Genomic DNA, 14,871 nt, shown 5'->3' with positions numbered 1-14,871 from the left:
GTGCGTGCGTGCGTGTGCGTGCGTGTGCGTGTGTGTGTGTGTGTGTGTGTGTGGTCAATGTGTAAGCTACTCTTCCGGCCCCCCCTCTTGAACACAGCAACAACAGATAAGATTCAGCAACTCACACTGTACAAGTCACACGGGGGGGGGGGGGGGGGGGGGGTGTAACACGACACCTGTGTATCTGCACAGAAAGGATAATGAAAGGTGAAAGGAGAGAACAGGCAGGTAGACTGACAACACAGTGGGGGGGGGTCCGACAGGGTTAGAATATCAGCCCACACTCCCTCCGACTCCCTTTTCTCAGAGTTCTCCTCTGTCTGCCGGCCTTTATTCATTCATTCATTTCAGAGAGACTCCCATTTACGCATTAAATTCAGCGTAGCAGTCATGAGCAGCATCTAGTGGTCAAGTCGGGTATTACATGCCCGCTTTATTTGGTTTGTGGAACCGGTTTGAAAGCGTTTACACAAACCATTTCCAACTTCTATTTTTAAATGTGCACATAGACGAAGTTTGGATTAATTTGCTATTTTAATTCTCACACACACACACACACACACACACACACACACACACACACACACTCGCTGTGATGACATCATCCCCGGTGTTTGCTCTGCATTTCAGAGGTGAATAGCTTCCATTCAGACACACAAAGAGCCGGTCAGAGGAGCAACAGTCACCGCTTGGCATGATGTCATGTGTGTACAGCTCACACACACGCACGCACACACACACACATACCTACACACACACACACCTACACACACACACGCACGGAGACGGACCGGCAAACACAAAGCGTGCCAGATAACCCTCCCTAGGCCGAGAAGCTAAACGGAGCCGTCGTCTTACCTGCAGACGCCTCAGGGGCTCCTCCTCATGCAGTCGAGGCACCGGGTCCGCTGAGGCGAGGTTCTGGCCACGGCAGCGCGAGTTTCATCCTCATCAATCAGCCGGCGCGAAGCCACGGAAGTACGTTTCCGGATGTGCCTGGAAAAAAATGAAGGAATAAACGCATTTCACACGAGGACGCGACCCACCCACCATCTGGTGAAGGAGCCGACGGGACAATCGGCTCCATTGTTTGTGAGGACAGTAAGGAGAGGTACGATGGCGTGTCAGACAAACTGCCCCCCCCCACCCCCCGGTGATGACATCATTTATGGACGCCTGTGTCCTTCATGCACCCTGCCTCACGCTGCCTTTTTTACACGCTTGTTACGCAACTTGTCGGCGAGGAGAAGGTGGTTAAGAGCTGCGGCCTCCACCCTGCAGGGCGTAGGACAGGCCAGAAATAAACTACACACACACACACACACACACACAGGCAGGCAGGCAGAGCGAGCACAGACCTCCACCAAGCAGCTCACCCCCCCTCCTAACTGGATTCACACCGTCCACACGGCCTAAATGCAGCCATCTGTTCCCGGTAACGTTCCCAACATGTCCTGAAAGTTTAATCACGATCCGTCCAGAACTGTTTGGTGGAGGTAATCATCATCGTCATCATCATCATCATCATCATCGTCATCATCATCACACTAGCAGTGACCTGGACTTTTAACGGTCAGTCCGATTTTAAGGTTAACTATAGCAATAAGCAATAAAGAGCGTGAATGGCTCCCATCATAAAGCGATGAGCATCGCAGATCTACTGATAATGAGTTATTACAGCAACTGTGTGTGTGTGTGTGTGTGTGTGTGCGCGTGCGTGCGTGTGCGTGCGTGCGTGCGCGTGTGTGCGTTCGCGTGTGCGTGCGTGCGCGTGTGCGTGTGTGCGTGCGCGTGTGCGTGTGTGCGTGCGCGTGTGCGCGTGCGTGTGTGTGTGTGTGTGTGCGTGCGTGTGCGTGTGCGTGCTCGCCACAGAACTCTGCTGCCCTCAGGCCCCATATTTGACACCTGGTCTGGGTTCTGAACCGTTCACAGACGCCAGGACTCCTGGGACATGTAGTCAGCAACAAACATGATCATATCATCATTATTATTCGTGAAAACGCTCCAATGAGGAAAGGCTCCGTCTCGAGATCAAACCGTGCCTGAAAGTCGTCTCTTGCCAAGTTTGCTCGCAGCAGTACAGATTTTTAGTAACGTTTTTTGCAATGTTTTACGCGTTGAACGCAGCCCAAAGCGTATAACGCCAGTTTACACAACTTTACAGTCCACTTATATTAATTTTGCATTTTTGAGCGATTCTCACTGCCTTCGACAAAATGTTGTCCTGTAAGCAAATCAGCAGAATTAATAAAAAATAAAAGAATAAAATAGGGTTTAACGGGATTAAAAACCGGAGGCGTCTGCCTTGCTAGTTTGCGCCTGCTCCTTTGCCTGCAAGACAACAATAACCGATTCATTAAGCCACGTGATGTGGTTTTGGGTTTGCCGGTCCTAAATCAACAGGAAGCTGCTTCACACCTTCAGGTAAGGTTCACCTCAGGTGTGTTTGTGGTGGCAGCACCAGGTTGGGTAACCCAAGTCTTTCACAACGGGCCTTGATGTTCTACGCGCCGCTGCGCTAGCAGACAGAGCTGTTACGTCATTCAGGAGCGTGACGTAAACATTTAAGCGCCGATTTTTTTTAATGCTGAAATCAATTAACGCCAACAAGAAAATCGAAGTCAACTCCAGGAATGGACGTCTGACTCGCGGTGAACCGGGATTGGCTGTTTTTAATACCAGCCCAAAGCAAAGGGAGGAATCTGATCGGCTTACGTGACGCACGCGATGAATGTGATAGGACAGACGCAGGTAGAAAGGATGGATGGCTGCAGACGCACGAACCGCGCAGACGCACGAACCGCGCAGACGCAGGAACCGCGCAGACGCACGAACCGCGCAGACGCACGAACCACGCAGACGCAGGAACCGCGCAGACGCAGGAACCGCGCAGGCGCACGAACCACGCAGACGCAGGAACCGCGCAGACGCACAAACCACCAATAGGACAGACGCAGGTAGAAAGGATGGATGGATGCAGACGCACGAACCGCGCAGGCGCACGAACCACGCAGACGCAGGAACCGCGCAGGCGCACGAACCGCACAGACGCAGGAACCGCGCAGACGCACGAACCACGCAGACGCAGGAACCGCGCAGACGCACGAACCGCGCAGACGCACGAACCGCCAATAGGACAGACGCAGGTAGAAAGGATGGATCACGTTTCCATGTAATCGTTGTGTGTTTTTAGCGTGAAATATATTTTACCCAAATCTGCACGGTTGGACAAAGGTATTTTAAAATATAAAATATTAAAAACCAAACTATTTCTAGGATTAATCTCACCGCGTTCTGACATCTCTCCGGCGGAGTCAGGTCAGGCCGCGGTTTTATATGAGACGCTTCTATTCCACGTCTTCGGTTTAAACTGCGGATATTAATTATTCATGAGCCTCACCTGTCAATTCCAGCTCCCCGTCACTTGTTACCTCCGGTTCCGGCGGGCTTTGGCACTCCGACAGCCCCCCCCCCGGCTACAGGTCCACCGGTCCCGACATGCGTACAGCTCCGCGGGGCCTCCGACACCGAGCACGGCTCGGTTGAACGCTTTACATGCAGACCGAGAGAGCCCGTCCGACAACAGAGTCGGCGTGTTTGAGCTCAGCAGCCGCTGGCGTCATCTGTGTGCTCGTCTTTGTAACGCGCGAAGATCGTCTATAAGCCGGAGAAAGCGTCACTCCATATCGAAAAACAGCTACCGGCGCTAGCTTTAAAACTAGCTTCTAAAGTTGGATATATTAGAATGTTGTTGTTCTTTCTCTCATTCTAAGTCATATAATTGTCGTCATTTACAAGAGTGCTCTGCGTTTGTTCCACCACTCCTTTGTGACGTTAGTTGCAGCGGAGTGAGAGCTCTTCTTTTGCGTTGCAGCTCCGGTTCACGCGAAGGCTCGTCAGCCCACTCTTAAAGGGACAGGACACTATTACTGCAAGTTCAGTGCGCCGTTTAAAGTGTATCCCACGCATTTAGTCTGCCTCCCGTTTCACCCAAGCTGTGGAAACGAGAAAAATAACGGTATGACATGGAAAGGCTAACAACTGGCTGTTTAAAAAAAAAAAAAAACCGCGTACGTAGTCCCAGTCTGAAAGGCTTGCAGGTTTAACGTTGAATCATTGAGGCATTAGTTCTATTTTGTCTCCATCTGGTGGAGGGTTCTCTCAGCACAAGTCCCTCAGTAAAGGGGGTGTCCACTTGTTGGGAGGGCATCAATGGTTTATAAACTAAAGGTTATGGGCCAAAGAGTTAAACTTTACATGGCAGATGCAGAGAATGAGACGTACCATAAATCGGGTGATGTAATGTGATCGTTTATTGCAGCAACATAAATGTTAAACTAAACCAAAGTGTGTACAGTTTATGGAGGATAGGAGAAATTAAGTTATTTGTAACAATCTCTCAACAAGTCACAATTTTGTAGACTTTTGGAAATTCCTCCATGTGAAGGCAAAGAAACGGAACTCAATGCTCCCCGAATTATCATGAATCCATGTTTTTCCCCGAGGAGTAACATCAGGTGCTTTTTAAACTAAAATATTCCAAAACAAAAGTAGCCACATCATATTTTAATTGCAATTTGAATGCCTTTAACATTGATTTTACTTTCTTCAATTGTCACTCTTCCAGTAACTTTAACTATATAAAAAAAAAAAAAAAAAAAGCGTTGCATTTAAACCAGTAACATTTGATTCTAGCAGACAACAGGAAGAGAAAGAAACTGAAAGCCAAGCCCAATATGAGTCCTCCAAAAGCCGACTGCAGAACCTCACTGAACAAAAAAAGGCACGAGGAAATCAACACGAATAAACAATAGAAACGCAGGACGTTAGTTCAGTGACCCGAACCCACCGGTGATCTGAACCACTCTGCTGTAGCCCAGGAAATATATATATACATATATATATTTTTTTTAAAGACATTCCATATGAACACCGAAGAGAAAAAACACACTTCTAAGCAGGTTTGATCCAAATCAAACGGCTCTGAAGAACCCCAGAACGTTTGAATGACCTGCAGCATTTTCGTACAAGAATTATGGGAATCGCTGTTCCCCGATAATGACCCCCCCCCACACCCCCAACAGTGAAATATGAAGAGCACTGCCTCCGATACGGACACACTGGTAGGCAAAAACTACCTTCTTTGCATTATGGGAGACGCTGCTCCCGATAATGTGGTCAGGACGAGGTGCGCATGGACCGAGGGACCGGCACAGACAGATGTTGGGAAAATACGCCAACCGGGTTTCGTTCAGACTAGCAAGCTGGTATCAATCAAATCGAAGTTTCAATTATTGAAATTATAGCGTTTCGTTCCGGCAAACGGCGCCCGATTGTTCTGGCCGTCAGTCGACATGTACACTTCGGTTAGCAGATGCTGCTTTAGTTTATTCGACAGTATAACTGTCATAATTATGGAAGGCACTGCTCCCGATAATTACACATTATTTTTCTGTAAAAAAGGCAATAAAAAAATATTTATAGTGAACCCTGCCACTGATAAATAAATAGCAATAAATAGACAGACGGTTCGTTTCAGTGTCACTTGGTTGGAGACCTTCTCCCTTCAGATGGATTCCCGTCAGGGTGTGGGGGGGGCTGTTCAGATTAGGATTAGGATTAGAGTTCGAGTCGTGCGCGATTGGGATTGTTCAACGAGGCACGCGCGTCTCGCAGCCGCAGATGTCAGCACAGCGAGGGATTCTAGCGACGGGCGGCGTTGCGTTTTTAAATCGGTTATCCCGTTTGTGTTGCGTTCATGAACACGGAATTTAGATTGAACGGCCCTTCAACGCGACGGTACAAAAAGGTAGCGATTTAGTCCCACACGATGAGACTATTAAATCAGAAGTTCAGTATTTACAAACTGAACTTTATTTCTTTTTCGAAGATTAAGGCGGAGATTAAATGCACACCTTTGATTTACGGTTGGCTTTGTGTTTAGTGTCTGAAAGAAGGGAGGGAGCCAATTATTGTAACGCTAGGAATAGTGGAACAGAGGTCATTCTGAAATAGTTCCTCTTTATTTCCTCGCCCGCTCAAGTTAATTAATAAGCTGACTGTTGGCTAAATGTCAGCCTTCTGGCTTCCACCCTGCCAGCCATCACTAGAGGGCCAAACGACAGTCATGGGGGGGGGCATTACGTTTAGGAATCCATCATCCAGACGTCCCCCGCTAGCGAGTTGGCGGACGCCTGGATGGTCCAGGTCACCAGGGCGAACTGGTTGCGGAACAGGTCGACGTCGGTCTCGGGGTGGCCGACCTTGAGGCCATCCAGGTGGTTGATCAGACCCTTGAGGGTGTGGGGGCCCGAGCCCAGCAGGATGTGGCGGAAAGGGGCGTCTCTGGGCGAGATGTAGGGCGACAGGAAGTTCCTCTCCACCTGCAGAAACAAGAGCACCAGGAGGCAGAGGGCAAGAACTTTATTTGAAAAATTAATGATTCAAAATCGTCCGTTAGTTCCAATTGGTGTAAACGGGTCATGTGATACGAGGTGCTCTCAGGAGATGAGATATCGGGAGGCGCTCATGATGAAACACCGAGCATGAAGTCCCCCCGGATGGGCCTTACCGTCATGATGCGGTCGTTGATGATGCGACACACCTCGATGTCCTCCAGGTCGCTGTTCTGGATGTCATCCGCCAGAGCGCGAGAGGCGCGGCCGTACGAGCCCAAAGCGGAGGACAGCCACTGAACCTTCACGTCCTTGGGGAACAGCTGGGGCCGCAGCTGGAAGCACGGGGAGAGTCAAAGCCAATTATACAAGGCGCCAAAATTCACGGATGCAGACTGATTTGGGCCGGCGCCCCGGTCGAAGAGACCGACTTTGACCAGCAGGTGGTGCCGTTGTTATGGCCGGGTGCGCCCTAGCCGGGCTAGCAAAAATCAATAAAACCACACAAAGTGTACAAAGCTACAAGGTCAACATATTTATCGAGTCGTTATCTGGAGGCGTGCAGACAACGAGGCTCCGCCCCCCCCCCCGCCCCCGGACAAGTCAACAGTCGGCAAAGTTCAATCCCATTCAGCCGAACGCTCACCCTCTTGACATCCTTCACTTTCCCATTGATCTGAACGATTTGGCCGATCATCGCCTTGTAGTACTGCGTGACGTCGATCCACAGCAGGCGGTCGTGGACCAGCCTCAGGACCATGTGACCTGCGAAGCGGGTCGCCGCCTGAGCCAGCTGAGGGACCTGGTTGGACGTGGCGGCGTTGAGTTTCTCCCGGGTGTCCTGCAGCGTGCCGAAGTACGGGTACTCCTGAGGGGGGGGGGGACCGGGACATGATGAGGACTAGAAACACGCAGCGCGGGACAAACCAAACGTCCGCGTGAGGTCGTGTTACGGATACCGGTCCGAAATGTTCAAACCAGTTAAAGCAGGACGAACTCACGGAACTACCAGCAGTGAATCTGAACGAGACGGACGGAATTCCGGAAAAGGTAAGGAAGGGATACGCGGCGTTGTCCAACTGGAGAGGCTCCAAACTGGGAATAAACACGCACGAGATGAAGCTTTAGCCGCAGGTAAATATTTGGAAGAAGATAAAGGTAGGGAATGCTCATCAAGCACGAATGCCGATGGATCGGACGGCTCAAACTCACATATTTGCTTCCCAGTTGCCATTTCCGAACTGGGATAACAGAGACGGCGGCCGGTTTGAAGAGGTCACCTGTGGAGCGAAAAACAAAACGTAGAATTGAATGACGAAGACAGCAGGCGTGTGTTAAACGTGTTCTCCAAGTGGGTTCACCCCGTTCAGCGCGTTCTGGATCAGGCCGTACATCAAAGGACTGCCCGACACTTTGAAGCCGTTCACACCTGGAAGATCATATTTCCACGCAGTTATTCAAGAAAGAAAAAAAATGTATATACATTTAGGAGTTAAATATTAAAGTAAATACCCGACACAACCCCGTCCAGGTTGATGTAGGAGAAGGCTTTCATGCTCAGAGACGAGAGATAACCCTGGATGCACCGAAGGAAAGGGGAAACGTGACGGAAGCTGCAGCAGAAACATTTACAACCGCAATTCACTGCAATGCTCACCTCCAACCACTCGGTGGCGCCAATGCTCCCATATTCTCCAGCGCTCCAACTGGCAAACACAATGCTCCTCCTTGGCTTGAATCCGTCTGTCAGCAGGAGGAGCGGCACACAAAGACCCGAGTCAGCATATCCGACGGCTGCTTGATGACGTCATGACTACATCCCATAATTTAGCCAACCCGCCTGCGACCCCAGACTCACCCTTCCTCTTCATCTCAGAGATGGAGCGCGCCAACTCCAACAGGACGCTGGTGCCCACAGTCGACTTGGCGAAACCAGGACCCCAAGCGTCCCTCTGGGCGCCGACGACCACGTATCGATCTGAAACATAAAGACGGTCGTACCTGCGACAAGTTCCTGGTCGCCTCCACGGCAAAATAAAAGCCACACCTTTATCCACGAAGCCCTCTATGACCCCGAAGACGTTGTGGATCTTCCTCTCGGTGAGGACATTGTTCACTTCCACGGTAATGACATCCGTCTCTCCTCCCAGTCGGTTGACGCCTCCCCATCCTTCCGGCTCATTCGGACCCCCCAGCTCCCTGCGGGGTGTCACACATTGAACACGAACGCTATAAGCTAGCACAGCTAGCTGCGTGCGGGAGACAAGCGCAGAGCTTGGACGTGGGGGGGGGGGCCCTCACCTCAGGATGCCTGCAGCCGTGCGCGCAGAGACGGTTTGAGCCAAGATTTTTGGCAGGCCTGAAGACTGGATGGGTGGAAACTGGGTGTGGTTGAAGGACGGGAAGCCGGGGGTGTAGGGATCCCCTGAACCCAGGTGGACCTGAGGAGAGGGTCCGATTGACGATGTTAGCGAGTCGACAGTCTGAATGCTATCGTGCGCTAAAGGACTAGCAGCCGGTGGTTCGACGGGGCCGCTCGCACCGCGCTCGGATAGTCTTTGTTCATTATCAAATCAGAACCGAAACTCTCCGTTTCGGGAACGTCTCGGACTCACGTGTCCAAAGAGCTGAGTGGTGTCTGCAAAAGAGTAATCGGCGGGGTCCGGGTAGATCAGCACAGCAGAGGCGTTCATTTTAGCCGCGTTAGCTACCTGTTAACGAAAAGAAATTTCAAGTGCAGCAAAACTATAAGAAAAGAAATCGCTATTTAGGAGCGTTCTTGAACGCGTGTGAAACACGACGTCGTCCACCTTCTCAGCGAAGCTGTTCCTGCCAGCTCGAACCAGAACGACCCGCCCGTCAATGTCGACGTTCTTGTCCCGCAGCATCCTGAAGTCCACCTCCTGGCCGTAATGTGCGTACAAGATGGTGGCCTGGACCAAAGGACACGGATTATGTTCCTACGCTTAAGGGGGGGGGTCCATGTGCTGCGTGCAGCGTCTAGATTACCGATACTGTCCCAGTCGCGCTGTAGGACAGAAATCCCTCCGGACGCTCCTCGCTCTGGTCCTTGAACTTAATTTTGTTGGATCCGGACGCCGGTGGGACTTGAACCTTAACGAAATGTTGATCGGTCCAGGTCTTCATGCCGGACTCGGCTAATTTCTTGATCACCTTGTTAGCCAAGTATTCGTCGCCCTGAGAGCCGGCTTGGTGGTCACTATTAGTAAATTCACTAGGACGGGAGAGGGAACAATGGCTGGCTTTTAAAACTGGGAAGTTTATCTGGGAGACGGGTCGACGGTATCGGTTCATTCTTACCTGAAGACGCTTTCAAATTTGTCTGTGCTGAGTTTCTGAGAGAGGAGCGTTTTCACATCGTCCCAGTCCATGAGGGGGGCGGCGCCCGTTTCGTGGGGAGGAGGTTCGCGAAACGGCATCGCCGTGGATTTACATAAAGACGCCACGTCGTTCTTCTGGTAAACCAGGTACCCAATCAAAAACCCTGAAAGAAGAAGCAGTGGGTATTAAAATGAGGAAGAACTGCGCTGGAATCATTTGCGTGTTGCGCAGAGACAGATGCGATCACGTGCAACCTATTTAAAAAAAAGTAGAGGTCCTAAGAGTGACCCTGGGGAATGCCACAAGAAAAAAAAACTAAACCAGAAGCAAGCAGCTGAACTCGATACCCCCCCCTCTTACCAATGATGAAGATGAGGAGGGTGCCCACCGCCATAAAGCAGAGACTTCTGGGGGAGCGTCCCAGCTTTTGAGTCACGTAGGCTCTGCGGTTGGAGTTGTGATTGGAGTTGTGACTGAGGCGGCGGTCTCCCACGCCATTTCCCCCGACGACCTCATCCACATCCGACGACAGCTTCATCTCCACCTGGCTGGCGTCGCCTTCCATGTTCTGGGTCAAGTTGAAGCGAGTGTAGGAGTGCGGCTCCCCATTGAACTAAAGAAGGCAGAGGGGAACGGAGACGTTTGAACGCTTCAATGTTTTTCACGACAAAATACCCCAAACCCAAAGTGCCGACATCTATTTCTTGAATGAAATCATTTGTAAATCATCTCATTAATGCCATTTCTTGCAGTTTTTAAACAAGTTCACTGAACTACCAGGTGTCTTAGTTGACCGTTCTGTGTACTCTGTTTCCGTACTCACGATTTTGGATATCGTCGTCCGTGCCTGGTCCATTGTTGCTTCACAGGAGTCTGAGGAGGAAACAAGGAAAGTCTGAAACTCGAGCACCGGGTTCTATCGATCAATGGGCGTTGCTTCCGACTTCAGTTTCTAAAAACAATGCATCCAAACCATCCAAGAGTGCGAAACAATCATCCCGAGCAGAAACAGCCACCGCTCAACCTCTGAAGACCCAAGCTTCTCCTTGCTTCCTGAGCTTAGTGGAATCTGACGAGTCCATCATCCCAGCTCTCTCTCACTAGCTGGGATGAACGGAGACGGTCGGGTCGGCATCCTTGTATCCTCTTGTCCAAATATCAGTGGGGTTCTAGAAAAGAATCACCCAAAAGGCCAGTGTCCAGTTCAGGTCAACTCTCGGACGACTCCGCGCTGCGAGAAGATCACAACAACTAGAACCCCACTGGGTTTAAATGGGCAGGAAGGGGAAACAAACCCAGGTTTCCACACCAGAGCAGCAGGACCTGAAACGCAACTCCTGTGAATGTTTTCCTTTAAACCGTGAAGCACCAGCGGCGCGAAAACGGGTAGGAACGCAATCGTCCTCAGGAGACGGGCTCGCTCTGCAAGGCGCGTCAGCCATGGGAAGTCAGACGGGTCACGTGTCCTGTATTATTATCAGAAGAATCATTTCTGTCAGAACTGCACACAGACAGTAAACAGGACCTACAAAGTCCTCCAACAACTGAGAAGTATCAACACAATTCCACCTTAAAGTAACGCCGTAACTTCCTAAACGTCGAGGACGGCAGCTCTTAAACTCTAATTTCACCGGAAGAGCCCATGACTTCCCCTTCCCTGGCCGTCAGGAGATAAAGACCAAACGACCCCGGTCTTATCAAGCCAAGACTCAACCCAACAGCCACTAAACCCACAGCTGCGAGCGCCGCGAGGCCGTGACGGTGAAGCCAGAAGCACACCGACTCAACTTTGGACAGAGCGAAACGGGGTTGCGTTTGTTCAAGCACAAACCACACGCCGCCATCAAGGTCGAATCCCAGTCAGCTCATCTGTGCTACAACGCAGTTCATTCAACTTTATTCACATTCATCTTCAAGGAAAAAAAAATCAATCAATCAATCAATAGGCACTTGTGGTGCGAACCGCGTCCCTAGGCAAACGGCAAGTACACCAACGAGACCGCCCAGCGCCGGCGTGACCTCGCTACACAACCGAGGTTCCTAGCCGCCAAACCAACCCGGACGTTTGTGAGCGAGGCCCATGGTGCCACAAACAAACGTTTAACCTTAAACGCCCTTTCTCCGGGGGGTATTAAAAGCCCATCCTCGTGTGACAAGTGTATTTAAAATGGAGCAAACGAGGGTGCCGACATGTTGGAACCTGGCCATGGAACAGTCAAGAAAAGTTCTGGCCGTCGTGACGCGCCGCTAACTTTAGAACGCGACCGGGCCGCTCGACAGTCCCAGCGGTCAAACGACTCGTTTAATCTGGAAGTCTAGAAATACACAATCCTGCTAGAAACAGGGAATGTTCTCAACGTTGGGCAGAACTATGCCGGTGATCTTACATGAAAGACATACCAGGCTTTAATACTTTAATCCGATTAGCCGCTTCCACTCCGAGAACAAAGCAAGTCAGGAACACATACATGAAAGATAGACAGACGAACAAGACCGATAAATACCGTTTACGCATAAACTACCATCAAATGCAGTTTTCTTCCATGTCATCACAGGTTTAGCTCCTCGTTACACTATCAGCCGCCAGAGGCGTGGCTTGCACGAATGACTTTTGAGAGGCATCTGGAAGCGATAGTGCGAGCCAACGTGAAACACGCCCTTTCCAATAAGCTGCAGAGGCACGACCTGCTCGGACGGCTCGTCGCTAACAGGAGAACGTGGTTCCCGCAAGATTAACCGAGATCCGTCCGGGTGACTAGCAGTAGAAGAAAAAAAAAAGGTGCGGCTCACCCTGCCAGTCTCACCTTCAGAAATAACGCAGAAAAGAGAATGGAAATGAGGGTGAAACGATTCTTACCCATATTTAAACAGCCCTGCAGTCAGATTAAATATCATCCCAGAGTTCGACAGGTTAGAACGTCCCGTGTAAAGTTACAAGGGCACCACTAGACAATTACTCGAAGGGCATCGGAGGGGGGGTTAAAGCAAAGCTGAAAAGTGGCTGTAGACTAGAAGAGGGATGGACAGAAGGAAAAGGCGTCATTTCAAACTGCAGAAACGATCGTTTAGCAGCAGCGGTACTTTATTACGGGTCAGTGCAGCCTCAGACACACAACTACAACACAATAGCCGCACTTAGCCCGGAAAACGAGCCCATTTGACAAAGAGACGCCGCAATCAGCGAACCGTGACGCCGTGTGTTCATCCGGCATCAGGCCAGGAATGAGCGATTCCTGACATTTTATAAAGCGTTTTCACTTTTGGAAGCCTCAGCAACAACAACAGCGTGAATTTAAACTGGGGGGAAGAACCAATGGCGGAGGGGGCAGGAGCAAATAACAGGAGTCAGTGGAGCGTAGGAATCATTGTTCAGTGGTAAATCACGTGAGAGTCACGGGGGGGGACGCACCGACCCCACGCGGCGCGGTGAAGTTCACCTGTCTTGCAGGTGCACCACCTTGACTCCTGCTCGCCTCCGCCCTGACATGCGCTGTAACAGCAGCGTGACGTAGCACCGAAGCGTGCCCGCGACGTGTGATGACGACAGCCCGCACCGGAAGCCGCAGCTGTGAAGGCTGCAAGTAAAGATAGCTTATCCGTCCAACCGGGCAGCCTAGCCGTGTTTAGCATGGTTAGCATGCTACGTGACGGCAACGCGACAGCCAAGCGGTGCAAATACGAGCTAATAAAAACGGCATGACGAAAAGGAAGTAAAAAAGGTTCCCGGTGAAAGTTAGCAGGAAATGAAAAGGTTATAATCCGTAAGGCTAAGCTAGCCCATTCAATGTCGCGCACATTCACTAGCGTAGTCCATTCACACAAAAAAACAGGCGCTTAACGCCGATGCGCCTTTATGTGACGTCATTCAGCTCACGCGGTTAGCTTAGCCGCCTGTCACGGTTCGAACGCTCACCTCTTCAAAGCGGGTTGACCACTTCTTCTTCTTCTTCTCCTTCTTCTTCTGCAGCCGTCGGTGTCGAAGGCGCCTCCGCTCGCTGCTTCCCCGTTACCCGCCGTCGCTCAGCCGGTGCCCTTGACCGCTGCCGCTTGCAGTTATAGCCACCGGGCTTGGCTACGTGCAAGAGGCGTGGCTACGACGTCACTTCCTGTGGGTGTGATCCTGCGTAGTGAACGCTGCCTTTCGCGGGCTTCGGTTGCGTCTTTGAGGTTTTTGACATTTGCTGGCTCAGATTTTAAGGAAAAGAGAATTGTGTAAGTTTTAAATACAAATATACTGATGGAATAAAACAAAAACTCAGAACCATGAAGGTTATTAAAGTCAATATCAGTAATGTGAAGTACCCGAGTACATTTCATCAGTTTGCTTATGTGCAATGCAAAACTTTAAATTAAGGGTCTCAGTATCAACAGCATTTCATGCAATTAAGCAAAATACACACTTATTTATACTATCTGCATTTTTTTGTTTATTGCTATCAGCCAATATTTACATACTTTGCTAATAAACTTGATGCACAACGCTGAAGTTTGCTCCAAAGTCGTTTTTCAGTGAAGCCTCTTTACGTTTTTGCCTCCAGTGACCCCGATGTGCAGAGTCGGACGTCACCTTCGTGTTTCAGACCCCACAGCGCCAAAATAAAAATAGCGCTTTCATGCAGCAGCTGTGAAAATACGAGCCCAAGGCACGGAAAAGGAACTCCATGGTCTGTTTGGGTTGGTCATCTTTTTGCTGACCAAGTCAGACACACAGATTTTTCCAGTCAAGTTGTCTGGAACCATTTTGGCTCCTTTCATATTCTCGGTATTTTACATTTTACACCTGAATTGGTTTAAAAGACATCAACAGAAGGGGAAGCAAATATTTGGTCCAAATTCAAAAGGATTGATTGGTCTTTACTTTCATTAAACAAACTGACCGGCCGTTTGCATTGGAGATAATTCTGATAGTTTATCCCTGAATGTTGTGGCCACGCAGACTCTGTTGACAACCAGGCTCTCTGTGATTGGTTGTCTGTCGTGGGCAGAAGCAAAGAAAGTCGCCTCTGGTGGTAAATTATTAGTAAATGCTCGTAAGGGTGATGCAACTTGTTATTTATTGATAGCTGCTTTGGCAGCGCTTACGTTTCAGCCACGGATCTTAATTATTGATTGTTTCACCTGAACGTCCTTCGCA

At 50.2% G+C, this 14,871-nt stretch overlaps 1 protein-coding gene across 2 annotated transcripts; it reads right to left on the bottom strand.

Moving 5' to 3' along the window:
- Positions 1 to 4,290: 4,290 nt before the first annotated feature.
- On the bottom strand, positions 4,291 to 13,788 carry tfr1a (transferrin receptor 1a). 2 transcript variants are annotated; one of them, XM_068748381.1, is made up of 18 exons: positions 13,651 to 13,788; positions 10,561 to 10,610; positions 10,098 to 10,350; positions 9,717 to 9,900; positions 9,405 to 9,630; positions 9,206 to 9,328; positions 9,011 to 9,106; positions 8,697 to 8,836; positions 8,443 to 8,594; positions 8,254 to 8,373; positions 8,053 to 8,138; positions 7,908 to 7,971; positions 7,757 to 7,824; positions 7,608 to 7,675; positions 7,397 to 7,490; positions 7,042 to 7,263; positions 6,572 to 6,730; positions 4,291 to 6,383 (listed from the first exon to the last, which is right to left on the bottom strand). In XM_068748381.1, exons 2-18 carry the CDS (start codon positions 10,591 to 10,593, stop codon positions 6,147 to 6,149), a joined length of 2,325 nt encoding a protein of 774 aa, XP_068604482.1. In that variant the 5' UTR covers positions 10,594 to 10,610; positions 13,651 to 13,788; the 3' UTR covers positions 4,291 to 6,146. The 2 variants fall into 2 exon arrangements, with proteins under 2 accessions (XP_068604482.1, XP_068604481.1); XM_068748380.1 differs by having other exon boundaries at positions 8,254 to 8,594.
- Positions 13,789 to 14,871: the final 1,083 nt, after the last annotated feature.

This window comes from Brachionichthys hirsutus, chromosome 15 (assembly GCF_040956055.1).
Source record: "Brachionichthys hirsutus isolate HB-005 chromosome 15, CSIRO-AGI_Bhir_v1, whole genome shotgun sequence".
NCBI classification, from domain to species: domain Eukaryota; kingdom Metazoa; phylum Chordata; class Actinopteri; order Lophiiformes; family Brachionichthyidae; genus Brachionichthys; species Brachionichthys hirsutus.
The sequence above is the reverse complement of the archived record's forward strand: the minus strand, read 5'-3'. Positions and strand labels throughout refer to the sequence as shown.

Excerpts from the sequence above, each read along its gene's own strand:
- tfr1a (XM_068748380.1), bottom strand. The coding sequence starts at position 10,593 with ATGGACCAGGCACGGACGACGATATCCAAAATC. Across the intron at positions 9,631-9,716 it reads AAATTTGAAAGCGTCTTCAG|TGAATTTACTAATAGTGACC; the intron begins GTAAGAATGAAC and ends CTCCCGTCCTAG. Across the intron at positions 6,731-7,041 it reads AAGTGAAGGATGTCAAGAGG|CTGCGGCCCCAGCTGTTCCC; the intron begins GTGAGCGTTCGG and ends CCGTGCTTCCAG.